At 46.0% G+C, this 20,706-nt stretch overlaps 1 protein-coding gene across 2 annotated transcripts in view; it reads left to right on the top strand.

Annotated features, from left to right (window-relative positions):
* Positions 1-2,336, top strand: part of RGS9 (regulator of G protein signaling 9) — a 91,149-nt gene extending 88,813 nt beyond the window's left edge. For both annotated transcript variants that reach the window (XM_010342495.3, XM_003931800.4), the window contains exon 19: positions 1,908-2,336. In XM_010342495.3, coding sequence (XP_010340797.1) covers positions 1,908-2,058 — 151 coding nt within the window. In that variant the 3' untranslated portion in view covers positions 2,059-2,336. The remainder of the gene's footprint in view (positions 1-1,907) is intronic.
* Positions 2,337-20,706: the final 18,370 nt, after the last annotated feature.

The raw sequence follows: 20,706 nt of genomic DNA, 5'->3' as shown, positions 1-20,706 counted from the left end.
TGCATGCTTTGGGCTGGGGACTGGGGTAGGGGAGCAGGGCCCTGGAGAGCAGATACCCCAGGCAGCCCACTCGGATCCCTTGGCCACTGGGAGGTCTTCAGAAACTCAGGCTTGTCCTCCACTCTCTTCCTGAGAAGGAGAGGGAACAGGTGTCCTTTTTCATCTTCCAAATCTCTTCCACTTTTCCAAATCTTTTTTCCCCTTATATGTTCCCCCACTCACCTTGTCCCATCCCAAGACCCTTATTAGTCTAAGAAATCCACTGCATTTATAAAGAGCAGAAAAGATTGGTGGCAGCAGTGGGACCTGCACGTGGTGGCATGCCCTGGGCATGGTTCCGGGTGCTCCACCCGCTCCCTCACCGTAAATACCCTTGCCTCCCTTCACCCTAACCTTAAGAAAACCTCCCCACCCTCCTCTGAATCCCCTCAGCACAGTCTCTTAGAGGGACTTTCAGGAAGCCTTGATCTGGCAGTCATTTCTGTGAAAATGAAAGTGCCTAGCCTTTGCCTGAAGGGTGGCCCCTCTAAATTTATTTTGGGTAGTCCTGCAAGAGTGATCTCTGAGAACCCCAAGTTCCCAGAGGCAGCCGAGCAGGTGCAGAACTAAGGCTCTGAGGAGTACTTTATAATGCCTGGATCGGAGCAGAAAGAAAACTTGCAAGTGATGGCACACAGAGAATCAGCTCCCACTCTTATTGAGTTTTTGGGGAGACAGTCAGGGACCCCCCCACACACCAATCAACATGCTCCTGTGTTTGGCCCTGCCTGGGCTTGGAGAAGAAGGAGCCATGCAGAGGTCTTAGGTTGCCATGGGTACCCGAGGAACGTGACCTCTGCTGTGCGTTGTGCATGGGGACAGCCAGGCAGGGGTTGCTATCCCTCCTGCCTGTATTACTCAGGGGAAGAGGGAGGAGCAGGTGACTCTGGTTGCCTTAGGAGAGGGGTGAGGATCTCCTAAGACACACATGTGAGTGTGTCTATTCCCAACTGGCCCTGCAGAGGGAATATTCCAGCTTTGGAGCAGCTGCTATGCCTCATACATGGGCTTGGTACTTAAAAGGCTCTCTGCTCAAGGGCCTCTCTTTCTCAGAAAGTGTTTTGTTTTGTTTTCTTATTTTTATTTATTTATCTTTTTGAGACAGAGTCTCACTCTGTAGCCCAGGTTGAAGTGCAGTGGCGTGGTCTGCAACCGGCTCACTGCAACCTCTGCCTCCCGGGTTCAAATGATTCTGGGCCTCAGCCTCTCTAGTAGCTGGGATTACAGGCACATGCCACCATGTCGGGCTAGTTTTTTGTATTTTTAATAGGGTTTCACTGTGTTAGCCAGGATGGTCTCAATCTCTTAGAGTTTTGCTCTGTCGCCCGGGCTGGAGTGCAGTGGTGCAATCTTGGCTGGCTGCAGCCTCCACCTCCTGGGTTCCAGTGATTCTCTTGCTTCGGCCTCCCAGGTAGTTGGCCAGGCTGGTCTTAAACTCTTGACCTCAAGTGATCCACTCACCTTGGCCTATTAAAGTGCTGGGATTACAAGTGTGAGTCACTGCACCCAGCCCGAAGAAGGCAGTTTAAAGGAGTTGATGACTAAGTCCTGGTATGCCCTAAAAGGACCTCTTGAATCCATCAAAACCATAAAAATCCAAGCTCCTCAAAAATGAAAATAAAGCACCTTTAGAATTATCTTTCATTCGAAAGGAAAATATGAATCCCCAATACAAATATTCCACCGAGCCAATCACAGCACACCCAGCTTTTGTAGTCAAATGCTCTACCTCTGAGCTATCCCTGCCCCAACCAGTCTTTGGCAAATGCACCTGATGCGTTGTGTTCATCTTCAGGGATGTCAGGATAATTTGGGGAGGTGCTGTCCCGCCTGCCCCTACATGACTGGCTTTCCTCTTGTACATGAAGCTTTTTCCAGATCAAAATGGACGTGCCCACGGGGAGTGGGACCTGCTTGGTGGACTCGGAGGATGCCGGGACAGGAGAGTCGGGTGACCGGGCCACAGAGAAGGAGGTCATCTGTCCTTGGGAGAGCCTGGCTGAGGGAAAGGCAGGCTGAGTTGGTGGCTCTGGACCAGGAGGATGTTCTGGCAGATGCCATGGAATGGGCCACAGAACACACTTGCTCGAGAACCAAAGTGCATCAGGGTGACATTTGAGGGTTAGGAAGACAAGATGTGTGGACTGTGGCAAAGAATGCTCTGGCTGGTTACCAGGGGCCAGTTCTTTCTCTTCCTCCGGATCCTCCCTCCCTTGGGCAGAAGAAAAGCATGTGGACCAGAAGACTTTCCCTGCTGCCTTAAAACCAATAAAAGGTTAACTTTAAGTTTCTTGGAATGTTAGTGTGTGTCTGATTTTGTTAATGATTTGTGAACTATTATTTGTGAGTTAAACTCACGTCTTCTTCAATCTTCTTGACAAAAGGACACCGAGTCCCTTCCAAGAGCTCTCTCCTTGTCTAAATTGGTTTACGCACAATGCTTTCATCAGTAGAGCTCCCCAGGGGATGCCCCAGGGCATGGCATCTCACAGGAATGGAGAGAGGTCTGGGAGCAGGCACAGTCCTAAAATGCCAGGTGTGTTGGTTCAGGCCCTTCAAGAAGCAGACACCAAGGTGAGATTCGATGGACAAGAGATTTGTTGTGGAAAACACCTGTGGAAGATCAAGGAAGGGCAGGAGCTGGAGAAAGTTGAAAATTGGGGGGAGTTCGGCTGTTGAGGGGGTGTGAGCAGTCCAGACCATGCAACAAGTCTGACCTCTGGGCAGGGAGAGTCTTAGATGGCAGTGCAGTTCCAAGAAAGTTCTGAACGGGCTGATGGGGTGTCCTTGAGTCAAACTCATTGCTGGAGAGGGCCTGCATCTCTGGAAATGGCCCCGCATTCGTACCCCCATGGTGCTGGGAGCTCCCATGGGAGCCTGGCCTTGGCATGGACATGCTGGTGGATCCTGAGCTGCAGCAGCTTGGCCATAAGCCCATGTGCTCCCAGTAGCAGGAGCTCTGAGCACTCATTTTCATTTGTGCTGTACCAGGCCAGTGGGAAATTCTAGAGGTTTGGGCTTTGGGGTGCTCCTCCCACCTCCTCTCCTAGTTACTCACTCGACAAGTGTTTACTGAGTTCCTACTATGTGCCAGACACTGTGCTAGGTCCTGGGGATGTTGCTGTGAGTATGACTCCTTGTCTCACGGAATTCATCCGGGACAGTATTTCTCAATCAGGTTAATTTTGTCCCTCAGGGAATGCTGACCAGTGTTTGGAGACATTTTTGGTTGTCAAGACTGGGGCAGTGGGTGGGGGTTGCTACTGGCATCTAGTAGGTAAAGGCCAGGGATGCTGCTGAGTATCCTACAACGCACAGAGGCCCCCATAACAGAAGGTTAATCGGTTCAGAACGTGAGTGGTGCCACTGTTGAGAAACCCTGCACTAGAGATTACAGACTATACACTTATCCCTGGCTTCTGCCCATGCTCTGAAGCATTGCCCCAAAGGGCCCTGCTGGAATCGTAACTGGATTGGACAGTGGGTTGAGATGAAGGGCTATGTGGTGAATAAAACAGCTTTTAAAAGTTGCATGGGAAGTCCTCACAGGAGAAAAAAAATCAAGTGGTTTGCCAAACCACTCATTATATCCCTCCCCTTTAGCCCTCAACTTCCTCAGAATTCAATTAGTAGATAAGAGCCCCTGACTTGCTTTTAACCTCTGACAACTTATTTAGCCCATAAATATCGGGGTTGCTGACTCATCTCTGCACACTTCTACAAATGAATGTTGGGTGGCCGCAACCTAGATTTGCTAATCACTGTAGGGGAAACACAGATGTTTCAACACTTAAAGACCGTTGCTCATTTTAGATTTTACTGATTCTGTTCCATTGGGCTCACAAGAGTCACTCACAAGGGCTAAGAAAAATTGTCTCTCAGAATGTAAGTGAAAGAGTCTGGGCCTTTCTTGGAAGAGTGAGTGAGCTGTAAATCTGATGCCTTTATTTGCAACCCTGATCTAAAATAAGATGAATGGCAAAGCAATCCACACCCTTAGTCTACTGCCAGCCAATGTCAAGAAATAAGGAGAATCTCAACCCTAGGTTTGAATATCATTGTTTAGGTGTTCCTCTCCTAAGCCCCCAGGGTCCTAAAGAGAAACTAAGCCCACATGGAAACTAAGACCCACATGGATACAGCATCAACGACAAAAGGTTCCAGAATCCACTGGTTGGATTAAATAAAGTCCAGGCTAAAGTTAGTAATAAATAGATCTCAGAAGGAAGGAAGTGGTTCAAACATGAAAGAGTTTCTGTCTATAACACAAAGTTGCCCAAAGGCAGTAAGGCAGTCCAGGTCATGGGCTGGGAGTGAATGGAGACCAGGGAAGAGAAAAGAAATCCAGGGACCAATATTTTTTTTTAAATCTTATTGCTCCACTCATCCCCTGGTCCCAAGTATGATGATTCGCCATCTTGTCTGGACATGAGAATCCACTGGGAAAAGAGCCTGCTGTCCAGGCCACACACACAGAGCTGTGAAACTGGGTTGTTTTTTAGAGCCTTTCCCAGGTGATTTCTATGTCCAGTGCCTTGAGGTAGTGATTGAAGCTAGTTCACCACCCCCACACCCATGCCCATGCCCAGGGGGATAACTGAAAAGGAGAAATGGTGGGAAGGTGGTTTCATCTTAAGTTCACAACCAGGAAGTAGCAAGTGTCATTTCCATTCACATCCTATTGGTTGGCTGTTGGTCACATGATGATACCTAGCTGCAAGGGAGCCTGGAAAATGTAGTCTTCAGTTAGGCCAATTTGTGACTAGCTAAACTTCTAGAGGTTCAAATACCAGGAAGGAAGATGGGGAGAGTGGATATTGGTGGACACTTGGTCTCTCCTGCAGTAGAATTATTACACAGTCTTGGAGAGAATGGGTTACACTAACATAATGTAATGTAATGTAACATAAGGTAACATTGTAACATAACATAACATAACACATAAAGCAAGAGGTGGGTCAAAAGGAGATAGGAGTGACCAATTAGTTTCTGTTTGGTCAATATTTGATAAATGCCTATAAAATGTAGCTATGCTCTATTCCACTGTTGGGTGCTTTTCACTCATTCAGGCTGAACAACAGCTAGGTATCAAACACCAAGTGAGGTCCTGGGAGTAAGGTTGACTCCCTCATGGAGGTGTTGTTATTGCTGGGGGAGCAAGATGTGGACACTGGATCTAGTCCCTGCTTGGGGAGTGCAGAGTTGTGGGCTGTGGGAGTCCTGCTCCACTCTTTTCTAGTTTGGAACAGCTTCTTAATTTCCTCATCTGTGAACTGGGAGAACCAATTTGACCTTCTTCACAGAGCTGCTCAGAAGCCTATAGAATGAGATAATATGAATATAATTATGTTGCCTGCTCAGAACTATATATGGTGCAAGAAGAAAACAGTTTTGTTTTTCCCCCACAATGCTTCCTTTAAACCTATGCTGCAAGTTATTTCTTTTCCTAACCCTGGATGAAAGCTCCGAGAAGTCCCATAACTTTTCTGGTCACTTTTAGATAATACAGATCCTCCAGGTAGTATCAGTGACAGGAACAGACTCCACTTAGCTCCTTATGCAGTTCAAATGTTAGTATAATAAGCAGGACTTGAAACTTCATTCAAAGGCAAGGCTCCTTCCCTCCTTGGACATGGGCTGTTGCAGGCTGGGACGTTTGCAGGGGGCCAGGAGGGGGGACCCTGGGATGGCAGAGGTAGGGTGTGAGAACAAGAAGGTCCTTAGTTGACTAACACAGAAACCATTCATCATGTTGCTTGTGGGATATCCCTGTTGGCTCTCTCTTAGGAAGAGGGTTTTCTAGATTTTTGAGGCCGTCTAGCCTGATACAGTTTGGCTCTGTGTCCCCACCCAAATCTCATCTGGAATTGTAATCCCTACATGTTGAGGGAGGGACCTGGTGGGAAGTGACTGGCTCTTGGGGGCGGTTTCCCCCATGCTGTTCTCATGATAGTGAGTGGCTTTCACGAGACCTCATTGTTTTATAAGTGCTAGGCTTGTCCTCAAGCTCTCTCTTTCCTGCTGCTTCGTGAAGAAGATACTTGCTTCTCCTTTGCCTTCTGCCGCGATTGTAAGTTTCCTGAGGCCTCTCCAGCCATGTAGAATTGTGAGTCAATTAAACCTCTTTTAAAAATTATTTTTATTTATTTATTCATTTATTTTTAAGAGAACAGGGTCTCACTATATTGCCCAGGCAGGTCTCGAATTCCTGGGCTCAAGCTAACCTCCCGCCTCGGCCTCCCTAAGAGCTGGGATTACAGGCGTGAGCCACAGCGCCTGGCAATTAAACCTCTTTTTAAATAAATTACCCAGTCACAGGTAGTTCTTGATAGCAGTGTGAGAATGGACTAATACAGTGGCCCACTAACGGTGAAGTCATTGAGTCTGAGAGGAGGCAGTGCTGCTTCCTGCTTTTGTGCTCGGGAAGAAAAGAAGGAGGATCACTAAGGTTAAGTCTGTGCAGGCCAAGGACTCATGAGCTGAGGAGACTGAAGGGCGCAGGGGACCCGGGACACCTGGCGCCTCACACACCCCAGCTTGAGGCCAGCCCTCCCCTCTGGGCAGCAGTCACCTCTTCACTCTTCACCAGAAGAGGGAGTCTTAGGCTCACAGATCCCTAAAGAGAGGCGTCTGGGAGTTTCTTGTTAGCATTCAGGGGCCTGTGTCGGAGAAGGCAGAGGGGCTTGGAGAACGGTGCCTTCCTTTTTGGAAAGCCAGATTGGAGAGTGGGGGTAGCAGGAGAAGTGGGCCAAGGTGGGGACCCATGAGAGAGAAGCCTCTTTCCTGTCTGTGCTACCCTGTGTGACTGTGGGGTCCCTGGCTACTGTGAGCTTATGGGGACCAGGGATGAGGAGGCTGGGAGGAGGGAGGCAAGGCCCTGTCCCTGCTGGCTTTGAGTGAGGGTTGGAACTCTCTGTGGAAAATCTCCAGCAGAAAGAAAGAGAACCGCCTCCCTCTCCTGCAGGCTGCGGCCAGAAGAATCTCACTCTCGAGGGTCATTTGTGTCAAACTTTGACTCCTAGGATGGGAGACCCACGAAGCCTCATTCATTTTTCTCTTTAGAGACAGGAACTCGCTCTGTCAGCCAGGCTAAAGTGCAGTGGTGATCATAGCTCACTGCAGCCTTGAACTCCTGGTGATCCTCCCACCTCAGCTTCCCAAGTAGCTGAGATTACAGGCACTTGCCACCATGCCTAGCTAATTTTTAAAAGCGTTTTGTAGAGATGGGTTTCCCTGTGTTGTCCAGGCTGGTTCAGAATTCCTGGGCTCAAGCAATCCTCCTGCCTCGGCCTCCCAAAGTGCTGGGATGACAGGCATGAGCCACTGTGCCTGGTCTCTCATTCATCTTTGATGACAACCTAGAGATTATCAGCCCCTCTGCTGAGGGAGTGAGGCCTGAGCTGGGGCACCCAGAGGGACCGGAATGGGGTGGCTTGTAGGAGGGATAAATGGGATCAGAAAACAAGCTTTTGAACCACTCAGCTGATGGGAGGGACCTGTGTATGGTCTCATAACGGGCCACTGAGGGAAGGGCAGGCTCCTTTTCTTCTGGGAAGAACAGAATGATAGTATTCAAAGGCCTCTGGGAACAGGAGGAGTATATTTATTAGGGACATCTGGCTTGGGATATGGCACTGGTTACAGCAGCATCACCTGTGTCTAAGGAGGGACGGGAGCCTCATACATAGAGGTGTGCATGTGTGTGTGTGCATGCAAGCACCCAGGGCCACTCTCTGGACCATCCATGCACCCTCTGGTCCATGCAAGCATGGAGTATCTGGGTGGCACATGCATGCCGTGCTGTGGCTATGCACCTGGCACTGGCACAGGTTTTAGGGGGAACATTATGCAAGCCCCAGTAGAGCAGTTACTCCATGGGAGTGTGGAGAGGCTGTGGAAGGCATCACCAGAATGTCTGTGAGAAGCTCTATGCTTTATGAAGTATGCTTCTGTCTCCCTGACCCATGATGTTTAGGGAAAGGGGAGCACAGTGTGTTAGATGAGGCAGTGGGGGTGAGGAGGGGTTGAACAGATGTGACCAAGGTCATACTCTGGGCTGGTCCTGGGCACATTACAGCAGGTCTCCCTACAGAACCTTTAGAAAACTTTTTCATAGTCCATCTCCTAACTTGTGTATCCTTTATTCCTTCACCTTAACCCATAGGTAGCTAGCAAGTGGTTTTATCCTGGAGGACTTGATCTTGGGGAGTTAGGGATTTAGACAACCACAGTTTACAGGCTTACGTTTAAGGAGCGCCTCATGAATTCCTGCTCACATTTGATCCTCACCACAGTGTTGAGAGGCAGGAGACCACCTTTAGTTTGTAGATGTGATTTCCCTACTTACAAGTGGTAGAAACACTCCAATTGTAGCCTAATGCCCTTTATTCTCTCTTTCTCTGTCTATACACATGTTATATATTATTTGTATAATCTATATTTAAATTTTGGAATTTTGGCCAAGCGCAGTGGCTTACGCCTGTAATCCCAGCACTTTGAGAGGCCAAGGTGGGCACCTGAAGTCAGGAGTTTGAGACCAGCCTGGCCAACATGGTGAAACCCTGTCTCTACGAAAAATACAAAAATTAGCTGGGTGTGGTGGTGGGCACCTGTAATCCTAGCTACTCGGGAGGCTGAGGCAGGAGAATGTCTTGAATCTGGGAAGCAAAGGTTACAGTGAGCTGAGATCGCACCAGTGCACCCAAGCCTGGGCGACAGAACAAGACTCTGTCTCAAAAAATAAAATAAAGTAAAAAAATACATCTTGGAATTTTAAAAATATAGAAAATACAATAAATTATATAATAAACATCCATATGCATATTACTTAGAATTGCCTCAAGTTAACATTTTGCCCTAATTATTTCTAATTCTTTTAAAAAAAGGTTAAATAATATCTTTATTCTCCTTTTCTCATCCATCATCCCTTCCATCTTCAATGTCACAATTGTTTTTAGTAAATGGTGAGTTAATAAATGTTTTAGACCTCAAAGGTCACTTTTGATCTCTCTTCTTCCTTCATCTCCTCTTCTTCTTCTCCTCCTTCTTCTTTTCCTTCCTTCTCTTTCTCCTACCCCTCCTCCTTATCCTCCTCCTCCTCCTTCTTCTTCCCTTCTTCCCCTTCCTCCAACCATTAAAAAAGGTAGTACCAATCACCCTTTCTTGATAAAGATTTAATATCCAGAATATATAAAGAATTCCTTCAACTCCAACAATCACAACAAAAACAAACAACCTGATTAGAAAATGGGCAAAGGAGCCAGGTGTGGTGGCTCATGTCTATAATCCCAGCACTTTGGGAAACCAAGGTGGCGGATCACTTGAGCTCAGGAGTTTGAGACATGGTGAAAACTAGACTCTGTCAAAAATCAAAAAAGTAGCCAGGCATGGTGACATGTAGTAGTCCCAGCTACTCAGGAGGCTCAGGAGGAGGATCAGTAAAGCCCAGGAGGCAGATGATGCAGTGAGCCAAGATTGTGCCACTGCACTCCAGCCTGGGCGACAGAGACGGAGAGACGGACTCCATCTCAAAAAAAAAAAAAAAAAGCTGGGGAGGGGTTGGTGGGCAAGGACTTGAATAGACATTTCTCCAAAGAAGACATACAAATAGCCAATAAGCACATGAAAAGATGCCCAACATCACTAATCATTAGGCAAATGCAAACCAAAACCACAATGAGATACCACTTCACACCAACTAGAATGGCTGTTATAAACACAAAACAGAACAGAAAAATGGTGCAGCCACTGTGAAAAACAGTATAGTGTTTCCTTTAAAAATGGAAAACAGAGTTGCCATGTGATGTGGTAATTCCATTTCTGGTTAGATATCCAAAAGAATTGAAAGCAGGGACTCAAACAGATATTTGTATGCCTATGGTCATAGCAGCATTAATCATAATAGCTATGGAAACAATTCAAATGTTGATCATTGGAGGAATGGATAGAAAAAATGTTGTCTATACATGTAACAGAATATCATTCAACCTAACAGGGGAAGAGATTCTGACACATGCTACAATATGGAGAAACTTTGAAGATGTTATACCAGTAACAAAAGGAAAAATACTGTATGATACTGTCAGAGGTATTCAAGCTACAGCAACTCCATCTTGAATAGGGGCTGGGTAAAATACGGCTGAGACACACCAGGCTGCATTCCTAGGAGGTGAAAGCATTCTTAGTCACAGATGAGACAGATCAGCACAAGATACAGGTCATAAAGACCTTGCTGACAAAACAGTCTGCTCTAAAGAAGCCAGCCAAATCCTACCAAAACCAAGATGGTGATGAAAGTGACCTCTGGTCATCTTCACTGCTCATTATGTGCTAATTATAATTCATTAGCATGCTAAAAGACACTCCCATCAGTGCCATGACAGTATACAAATGCCATGGCAATGTCAGAAAGTTACCCTATGTGGTCTAAAAAAGGGAGGAACCCTCAGTTCCGGAAATTGCCCATGCCTTTACCAGAAAACTCATAAATAATTCACCCTCTGTTTAACATATAAATCAAGAGATAACTGATACATGCAGTTATCCTAGTCCAGCAGCCCAAGCTGCTGCTTTGCCTATGGAGTAGATGTTTTTTATTCCTTTACTTTCTTAATAAACTTGCTTTCACTTTACTCTGTGGATTTGTCCTCAATTTTTCTTGCTGAAGATCCAAGAACCTTCTTTTGCGTTCTGGATCAGGACCCCTTTCTGGTAACAATGCTACTTATATGAGGTACCTAGAATAGTCAAATCCACAGAGACAGAAAGTAGAGTGGTAGTTGCCAGGGGCTGGGATACGGATGGTGAGAATGGGGAGTCAGTGTTGAATAGATAGAGTTTCAGTTCAGGAAGATGAAAAAAGTTTAGGAGATGGATGGTGGTGATGACTGCAAAACAATGTACTTAACACCACTAAACGGTGCAGTTAAAGATGGTTGAAATGATAAATTAAATGGTGTGAATATATCAACACAAAAAACAAATCTAAAGCCATTCTTATCAGAAGACTACAAAAATAAGCTGTTGGCTGGATTTAGCTCAAGGTCAAAATCTGTTAAACTTTGTGCCATATTATTACTAATTTCATTATGTTTTTAAACAAAATAACTCATTAGGGATGTTATTATTGTGTATTATCATCAATTCTTTTTTAGCTTCAGCTACAAGTTTACCCAACTTTGTGCTCATCACTTTTCTTTGGATACCACTTCTTTTTCCCGGTCCAGTTTTCTTTGTACTGAAGTGCATCCTTTAGTGATTCTTTCATCGATGGCCTTGAGAGCAAACTATTTTTCTTGTCTTAAAATGTTTTTATTTTGTCCTCATCACTAATTTAACCTATTATTATTTTAATCATTTACTATTAAACAATTGTTTAGGTGAACTGAAAAAGATAGGTTGAGAGTAATTTCTCCTTGGCAATTCAGGTAGCATTTTATCATCTTTTAACCTGTCTTGCTGCTGATGAGAAGTTCAGGTACTTTTGCTTTATAGATTTTCTCCTTTATTTTCCCTCTAAGTACTGGTCTTTGTCTTGGGTGTTCTGCAGTTTCCCTGTAACATGTCTAGGTGCAGAGGTGTTTGTGTTTATCCTTCTGGGGGGTAATGCTTCTTCAATCTGAGGGCTCATGTCTTGTTTCCACTCTGAAAATTTTCATTTATTGTCTCTGGATAATGCTTCCTCCTCCTCTCCATTTTCTTTGCTTTCTCTTTTGGCAGCTCCTATTACATGTTTGTTATACCTTAGGGAGAAGTGTCTCTTTTCTCTTGAGTCCCATTTTCCTGTCCTGGGCATCCCTTCAGGAATTTCACCTGATGGAGGGGTCTTAAGTCTAGTCTTCCAAGCCTTGGATGACAGAGCATTTCCTGTCGCTCTTCCCTGGGCCCAAGGTAATTGTTCTCTTCATTCAGTATTAATTCCATGTTTTCCAATAGAGGGGAGTTCATGTTAGCTCACTTGTCCTGTTGTTAGAGCTGGGTGTCCACCAAGGACTTTCTTTTCCACAACAACATAGCTGCCTGCATATGTGTCGTATATTGTTATACACATATATTTCATATACTTGGATGTATATATTTCATATAAATCCCTATATATATTTCATATCTATATACACACACTGCTCTAAGTTATAAAATTACAGTATATCCTTCTCCAGGTAGCTCTATTTTAACAGGGATCTCTGACTTAAGAAAATGCATCTCCAAACTTAGGATTGTAGGCACCACAACAAGCTGTAACTTGGGGACAGGGAGATTCACACTTCTTCGTGGATGCTTTGTGAGGCTGGCTCTGGCTCTGGCCCTGTCTGTTTGATTTCCATCCTAAACACACAAACATGTCCACACCATCCACCCTCATCATTCCATCCATCTGTCAATTTATCCATCCATCCATCCATCCATCCATCCATCCATCCATCCATCTATCCGTCCATCCATCCATCCATTTACCCATGCATTCATTCATCCATCTATCCATCCATCCATTTATCCACCCACCCATCCATCCATCCATCTATTTGTCCATTTATCTCATAGGGTCCATTTGAACCCACCAATGTCATATGAAGGTTATCTAAAGCCAAAAAACATCTGAACAAACAGCAGCCACATTGGGGGAAAAAGACCTAAAATACCTTATCTATATTTTTTCTTTTTTTGATGACTTAATAACAGTCTCCTAAAAATATAGCGACCCCAAATACTCTCTCCAGGATGTTTACAGCCAGAAAGGAGATGGACCACTCACACCTGGATAAGAAATTATATAAATAAAAACGTATACTTTCCATGCTTTCTGCTTGTTTCTCATTAGTTCCCCACCATTTGCTCTCTTGGAAAGTCTTAAACCCCCTTCTCATTAACATGGTACATAAACCCTTACCTCTCACTATTCAGAGAGACAGATTTTTGGGGAATCCCATGTATGCAAATAAACTTGGTCTTTTCCCAACCTGTCTTTTTTCAGTTAATTTGCAGGCCCCCCAACCACTCAACCTAAGTTGGTAAAGGGAAACATTTTTCTTCCCCTCATACCATATCCATCCATCTATGCACCCCTCTAAGTTTCATGGCAGGCCCACTAGGCATTTGGCATGCTGTCATGAATAAAATTAGGCCTGATCTCAGGAATGCATAGTTTACATGAGGAGCACACTTGTTTTTTTTTTTTTAGATGGAGTTTGGCTCTTGCTGTCCAGGCTGGAGTGCAATGACATGATGTTGGCTCACTGCAACCTCCGCCTCCTGGGCTCAAGTGCTTCTCTTGTCTCAGCCTACAGAGTAGCTGGGATTACAGGCCCATGCCACCATTCCTGGCTAATTTCTTTCTTTTTTTTTTTTTTTTGTATTTTTAGTAGAGACGGGGTTTCATTATATTGGTCGGGCTGGTCTCAAACTCCTGACCTCAGGTGATCCACCCACCTCAGCTTCCCAAAATGCTGAGATTACAAGTGTGAGCCATTGCACCCAGCTGGAAGCATGCTTTTAAATTAAAAATGGTAATACACTGTATTAGGAATGGGTCCAGAGCCTGGCAGCTAGGAGTACACACTCTGGTGTCATGCTGCTTCAGGTCCATGCTGCTTCTACTCTTCCCTAACCAAGTGACCTTGAGCATTTCACCAGAGCTCTCCAAACCTCAGTTCTCTCATCCATAAACTTGGGATCAGAAGAATATAGCCTCCTTGGGGGAGGGAATGTGAAGATCACCAGCTAACTTATATGTAAATGGCTCAGATCAGTGGCTGGGACCTGGTGAATGCTCGATGAATATTTGCTCCAAGGTGGTGTTGAAGCAAAGAGGAACCTCGAGAGAGTCTTGCTGGCCCCAGAATGTGGCTCTGTGTGTGTATTGAGATGATGTGTAGAAAGCATTCATTCCTTTGATGAACATGAAACAGCCAGAAGCATAAGAAAATAATCTCAGAACACTTACATTTGATAAATGCAAAATAACATGTTGAAATATGATCCAAATATAAAATGAGAAGGCACCAAATGAAGGAGACAGCTACTTCAGCAAGGAGCTGAAATAAAGTGTTTTCTGGGACCAGTCCTTGGAAGGTTAGGAGTCAGTGTCCAGGGACAAAGAAAGAGCAGTCTGGCTCTGTGTCCCACCCAAATCTCATGTCGGATTCTAATTCCCAATCTCAGGGGAGGGACCTGATGGGAGGTGATTGGACCATGGGGGTGGATTTCCCCCTTGCTGTTCTCATGATAGTGAGTGGGTTCTCATGAGATCTGGTTGTTTAAAAGTGTGTACCACCTCCTGCTTCGCTCTCTTTCTTCTGCTCCCACCATGTAAGATGTGTTGGCTTCCCCTTCACCTTCTGCCATGATTGTAAGTTTCCTGAGGCCTCAGGTACAGCCTGCAGAACCGTGAGTCAATTAAACCTCTTTTCTTTATAAATTATGCAGCCTCAGCTAGTTCTTCATAGCAGTGTAAGAATGGACTAATACAGGAACACAACAAGCTTTATATCCAGCAGGGTCCACAAACTTGACCCAAATCACTGGCTTCCATTGCGTATGTGACTTGTTAGATATTAGAAAGACCTAGATGGCAGAGTTCTCCTTCCTTCCTTCCTTCCTTCCTTCCTTCCTTCCTACCTTCCTTCCTTCCTTCCTTCCTTCCCTCTCTCTTCTCTTCTCTTCTCTCTCTTCTCTTCTCTTCCCTTCCCTTCCCTTCTCTTCCCTTCTCTTCTCCTCTCCTCTTCTCTCTCTTTCTTTCCTTCTTTCTTTCTTTCCTTCTTCCTCTTTCTTTCTTTCTTGTTTTGCTCTTGATGCCCAGGCTGGAGTGCAATGGCACGAGCTTGGCTCACCACAACCTCTGCCTTCCAGGTTCAAGTGATTCATAGGCATGCACCACCATACCCAGCTAATTTTTTATTTTGTTTTTTTTTTTTTAGTAGAAATGGGGTTTCTCCATGTGGTCAGGTTGGTCTTGAACTCCTGGCCTCAGGTGACATGCCCACCTCTGTCTCCCCAAGGACTGGTATTAGAGGTATGAGTCCCTGTGCCCAACTGTCTCTACTTCCTTTGTAGAATGCCCAGTCCTGGTCCTTCCCTGTGCTAAGCCTGTCTTTTCTCCCTGTTCTTGGGCTTCTAGGCAAAGGGAATTTGAAGCATTGTAGTATCACAGCACTCTTGGGACTTCCGGCCAGTCTTCCAGGTAGGCCTTTGCCCCTGTGTCATGGTTCTTGAATTTTGTGTGTATGGCTCATTACCTTCATCTCAATATATTTCAACAATTGGAATTTCTATGGGGCACGACTCATGTCCACAGCCTCGTCTATGTACAGAGCCCAAAGCAGCACCACAGTTTGGGGTTTAGGCTGTTGAAGACGTTGGGTCATCAGTTATTAAGTAAAAAATCTCCTAACTATATAGAAAACGTCCACATATATCACCTTATCAATGGAGGCCAATATTGTGAATGAGTGGCCCTTTTATTATTTCACATTTATCTCTCCCATTAATCTCCAGTGTTCCTGTTAAAACAGATGAAGTCCATGACGTCACACAGTCAGTGGCCTGGATTTTTGTCTTTTAAAAAAATTCCCTAAAGGTGATTTTTACTGAAACACTAGTCATGCTGGATTAGGGTGAATCACAAGCCCAATGACCAGAGTCTTTATATGAAGTGGGAGGACACACAGAGACACACAGAGGGAAGATGTTCATGTGATGATGGAGGCAGATGCTGGAGTGAGGCAGCTGCAAGCCGAGGAACACCAGGGATTGCCTGGAGCCACTAGAGGCTGGAAGAGGCAACAGAGGACCCTCTCCTACCCTCAGAGGAAGCACAGCCCCGCCAAAAACTTGATTTGGGACTTGTAGCCTCCAGAACTGTGACAGAATTAATTTCTGTTGTTTTAAGTCACTTTGTTTGTGGTCCTTTTTAACAGCAGCTCTGGGGAACTCATAAGGTGTGCTTGCAACATAGTTTGATTATTCTCCTACAAATGAACATTGTTTCTAACTTTTCATCAAAACAAATGCTCTTGTAATGAACACCCTCATACATTCCTCTGTGCACATCTATAAGTAACTCCCTAGGACAGAAACCAAAGGCCAGGCATGGTGGCTCACGCCTGTAACCGCGGCACTTGGGGAGGCCAAAGTGGGAGGAACGCTTGAGCCCAGGAGCTGATGATCAGCTTGGGCAACTTAGTGGGACCCTGTCTCTACAAAAAAGTTTTCAACAATTAGCTGGGTGTCGTGGTGCAGGCTTATAGTCCCAGCTCTTGGGAGGCTGAGGTGGGAGGATTGCTTGAGCCTGGGAGGTTGAGGCTACAGTGAGCCTTGATCTCACCATTGCACTCCAGCCTGAATGACAGAGTGAGACCCTGTCTCAAAAAAAAAAAAAAAAAAAAAGAAAAGAAACAAAACAGAGGAATTGACGTTAGTATATGCATATTTTAAGACCAATCTTCCATGCCAAATTGCATTTTGAAAAAATTTATTTTTTTAAATATTAGTTTGCGGAGATGGGGGTGGGGTCTCCCTATGTTGGCCAGGCTGGTCTCAAACTCCGGGAGTCAGGCAATCCTCCCACCTTGGCCTCCCAAAGTGCTTGGATTACGGGCATGAGCCACCAGGATTGGCCACTACATTGCCTTTTTAAAGTCTGTATGTATGAGGATATTCATGCCCTTACATCTTAGCCGGAACTGTTAGGAATATTTTCACATTGCTGGTGCTAGCATTTGCTGCAGTAGTGACACAACGGGTGTTAAGCACATTCTTCTAGAGGCCGAGAATGTCAGGCTTTTGGTTCTTATTTTGTGCTACCATCATTAGTAGTTCCAGGGTAAAGCTTAACAGGAAATCAGAGAATCTTTGTTATTACATCAGTTACATTTCACTTCGTTTTTTTGCTTTGTTTTGAAACAGGATCTCATTCGGTTGCCCAGGCTGGAGTGCAGCAGTCTGACCAGGATTCACTGCAGCCTCCAACTCCCAGGCTCAGGTGATCCTCCCACCTCGACCTCCAGTGAGAATATAGGCATGTGCCACTATGCCGGGCTAATTTCTTTTCTTTTCTTTCTTTCTTTCTTTCTTTCTTTCTTTCTTTTTTTTAATAAAAACAGGGTTTTGCCATGTTGCTCAGGCTGTTCTCAAACTCCTGGGCTCAAGTGATCTGCCCACCTTGGCCTCCCAAAAGTACTAGGATTACAGGTGTGAGCCACTGTGCCCAGACTGTATTATTTTATTTATTTATTTTTTGAGACAAAAGTCTCGCTCTGCTGCCCAGGCTCGAGTGCAGTGGTACGATCTTGGCTCACTGCAACCCCCACCTTCTGGGTTCGAACGATTCTTCTGCCTCAGCTTCCTGAGTAGCAGGGATTGCAGGTGTGCGCCACCATGCCTGGCTAATTTTTGTATTTTTAGTAGAGACAGGATTTCACCATGTTGGCCAGGCTGGTCTCAAACTCCTGACCTCAGGTGATCCACTCACCTCGGCCTCCCAAAATGGTGCAATTACAGGTGTGAGCCACCACTCCCAGGCTGTATTATTTTAATATGTGATTTATCTTCCTGAGAGATTGTGAAGTCATTAAAATTGGGGACTTCTGCAGTCCTCTTTGCATCCCCGGACATAGAACAGTGTGCTTCTGGAAGGGACAGAAGTGGGAAGCTGTTTTAGCCTCCTTGTTGGGGTTCTGCCCTTGAGGCTGCTGGTGCCCTCGTGTCTTCTCCAGTAACACATTCTGTCTTTGAAATGTAAGTGTGACATCCCACTCCCTTATGGAGTCAGGCCTCATGTCAGTTACTGGGGCAGGTCAGCCTGACCCCAGAAAGTGACTCAGATGCCCAGGCACAGCCCTGTCCCTCATTGTGGGAAGTCTCACCCCAGAGAGGCTGACTCCAGGGTTGTTGAAATTGAGGAGGCAGGTTCTGCCGATGACTGCTTAAAATTCATGTTGCCATGGCAGCATGGCATTAGGCCACCGGTGATCCTGCCGCGCAAAGCTTTGGTCTCGAAGAAGGCAGGGTTTCTTTTGCTCTGTGGCTGGTTCTAAGGGGACACTGCCTTGAGACCAAGTTTTGGTTTGCTCCTGGACCTGGGAATTGTCCTAGAAGCAGAAAGCTGGGGACAGCAAGACAGAGAACAAGGCCCTCAGAAGTCAACTCAGCCCTGAGACTGCAATTCTATTCGGAGAGAATTGGCTGGAAACCCGAAGGGCAAGAGATCTGGGTCTGAAGAGAGAGTGGTCAGGCAGATCTGTAGTGAGGGGATGTGTATGCACTGCTCGACTTGAGAGGAAAGTGCAAGTGAAATGGTTTGTGTGGGTTTCTAGTGGCAGCGCTAAGAAGAGGGTGGCTTATAAATAGGCTGGCTGAGCATGTCTCAGCGCCATTAGTAACTTAGACATTCATTCGACACCCATTTATTGAGGATACACTATGTGGGTGGTGCCGGAGGAAGCGAATGACTCACGTGGCTTCAGTCCTTGAGGACTTTCCCAGCTGTCAGGGCACAAAAAATGTGCTAAAATAACACAAAGTAGGCCGGGCGTGGTGGCTCACACCTGTAATCCCAGCACTTTGGGAGGCTGAGGTTGGGTAGATCACTTGAGGTCAGGAGTTTGAGACCAGCCTGGCCAACATGGTGGAACCTTGTCTCTACTAAAAATACAAAAATAAGCTGGGGGTGGTGGCTCACGCCTGTAGTCCTGACTACTCCAGAGGCTGAGGCAGGAGAATTACTTGAACGATGGAGGTGGAGGTTGCAGTGAGCAGAGATTGCACCACTGCACTCCATCCGGGTAACAGAGTGAGACACCATCTCAAACAAACAAACAAACCCAAATACATAAAATAAATAAAAATTAAAAATAAAATAATGCAAAGCAGAATGTGATCAGTTGTCTAGAGATGATGACATTTCAGAGGGAAAGAATCACCCCACTGGTGCAATTGGGGTGTTCCTAGATGAATTTGGGTTGGACCTCAAATGACAGAGAGAGAAACGTGAAGCATCTAGTTGGAGGATGAAGCAAGAACCACAGCGTGGCAAGGGGGTGGGGGTGAATGTGAGAACCACAGGAGTCGGGTTCATTAAAGGGATGGAGAGAGGTATTATTGTAAAGGTAGGTTGATCCTTGAGTGGAGCTGAGTTTAGACTTCATTTGACAGGCTAGCGGGAACCACAGGAGGCTTTGGGGCCTGGCAGTGGCTGATTAGAGCTGCACTTTGGAAAAATGAATCTGGGTGCAGCTGTGGGATGCACTGAGAAGGGAAGCGGCTGTCAGTCTTTGAAATCTCCATGGGGCTGAAGAGGTAAGGAGACTGTAGCAGGGTGACACAATTGCTCTGGGATGGAAAAGGAAAGAGCAGCCTTATGGGGATGAACAGGACCTGGAATGCAAGCTGGGGGAGGCGGGCAGGAGAGGGTTCAGTGGAGGCTGAGGCGCAAAACCCGGTTGTATTTGGCTGCTCTGGCACTGCTATAAAGAAATGCTTGAGACTGAGCAATTTATAAGAAAAGAGGTTTCATTGGCTCCTGGCTTTTCAGGCTGTACAGGAAGCATAGCAACATCTGCTTCTGGGGAGGCCTCAGGAAACTCCCAATTATGGCAGAAGGCAAAGCGGGAGCAGGCACATCACATGGTGAGATAGTGGGAATGAGAGCAAGCAAGAAAGACAGAAGGAGAGAGAGAAGAGAGAGAGAGAGAGAGAGAGAGAGAGAGAGAGAGAGAAAGAGACCACAGTTTTTAAATTTTTAAATGGAATCTCACTCTGTCACGCAGGCTGGAGTATAATGGCTCTATCTCAGCTCACTGCAACCTCTTCCTCTCGGATTCAAGCAATTCTCCTGCCTTAGCCTCCCAAGTAGCTGGAATTACAGGTGCCCACCACCGTACCCTGCTAATTTTTGTATTTTTAGTAGAGATGGGGTTTCACTGTGTTGGCCAGGCTGGTCTCAAACTCCTGACTTTAAGTAATCGCTCTCCTCGGCCTCCCAAAGTGCTGGGATGATGGGTATAAGCCACTGCATCTGGTCATGCCACACACTTTTGATGACCAGATCTCATGTGAACTCAGAGCAAGAGCTCACATATCACCAAGGGTTTGGCTGAAGTCATTCAGAAGGGATCCACTCCTCCATGATCTAAACATCTTCACCAAATTGGACTTCCAAGATTGGGGATTACATTTCAACATGAGCTTTGGGCTGCAGTGGTGCGGGGACAAATATCCAAACTATATCACCGGTGCAATAGAGGAAGGCACTGCCAGTCCATGGGACCAGGAAATCAGGAGAAGGAAGCAGTTTGGGGGAGACGAATTCATGACGTTGAGTTTGAAAATGGCTAATTTGTACCTGGAAGAGGAAACAGGATGGGAGATGTGCCTTTGGGGACATCATCCTCTTTGATATAATGAAAATATTGGGGTCCTGAAGGACAGGAGGCATTGAGGGACAGAGCTGGGAGTGTGGGAGAGGAAGTATTAGGACAGAGCCTGGAGGAAAGCTGGCCGTAGGGAAGAGAAGCCAGTGAGGGAGGCCAGAAAAGACGAAGGAGGGCCTGACAGTGGAAGTGCGTGGAGAAGCGTTCAGGAAGCATCTGGCGGCTCATGTCTATAATCCCAACTCTTTGGGAGGCTGAGGTTGGTGTATTGCTTGAGCCCAGGAATTTGTGACCAACCTGGGCA

This window comes from Saimiri boliviensis, chromosome 17 (assembly GCF_048565385.1).
Source record: "Saimiri boliviensis isolate mSaiBol1 chromosome 17, mSaiBol1.pri, whole genome shotgun sequence".
NCBI lineage: Eukaryota > Metazoa > Chordata > Mammalia > Primates > Cebidae > Saimiri > Saimiri boliviensis.
This window is presented reverse-complemented; position numbering and strand designations above follow the sequence as displayed.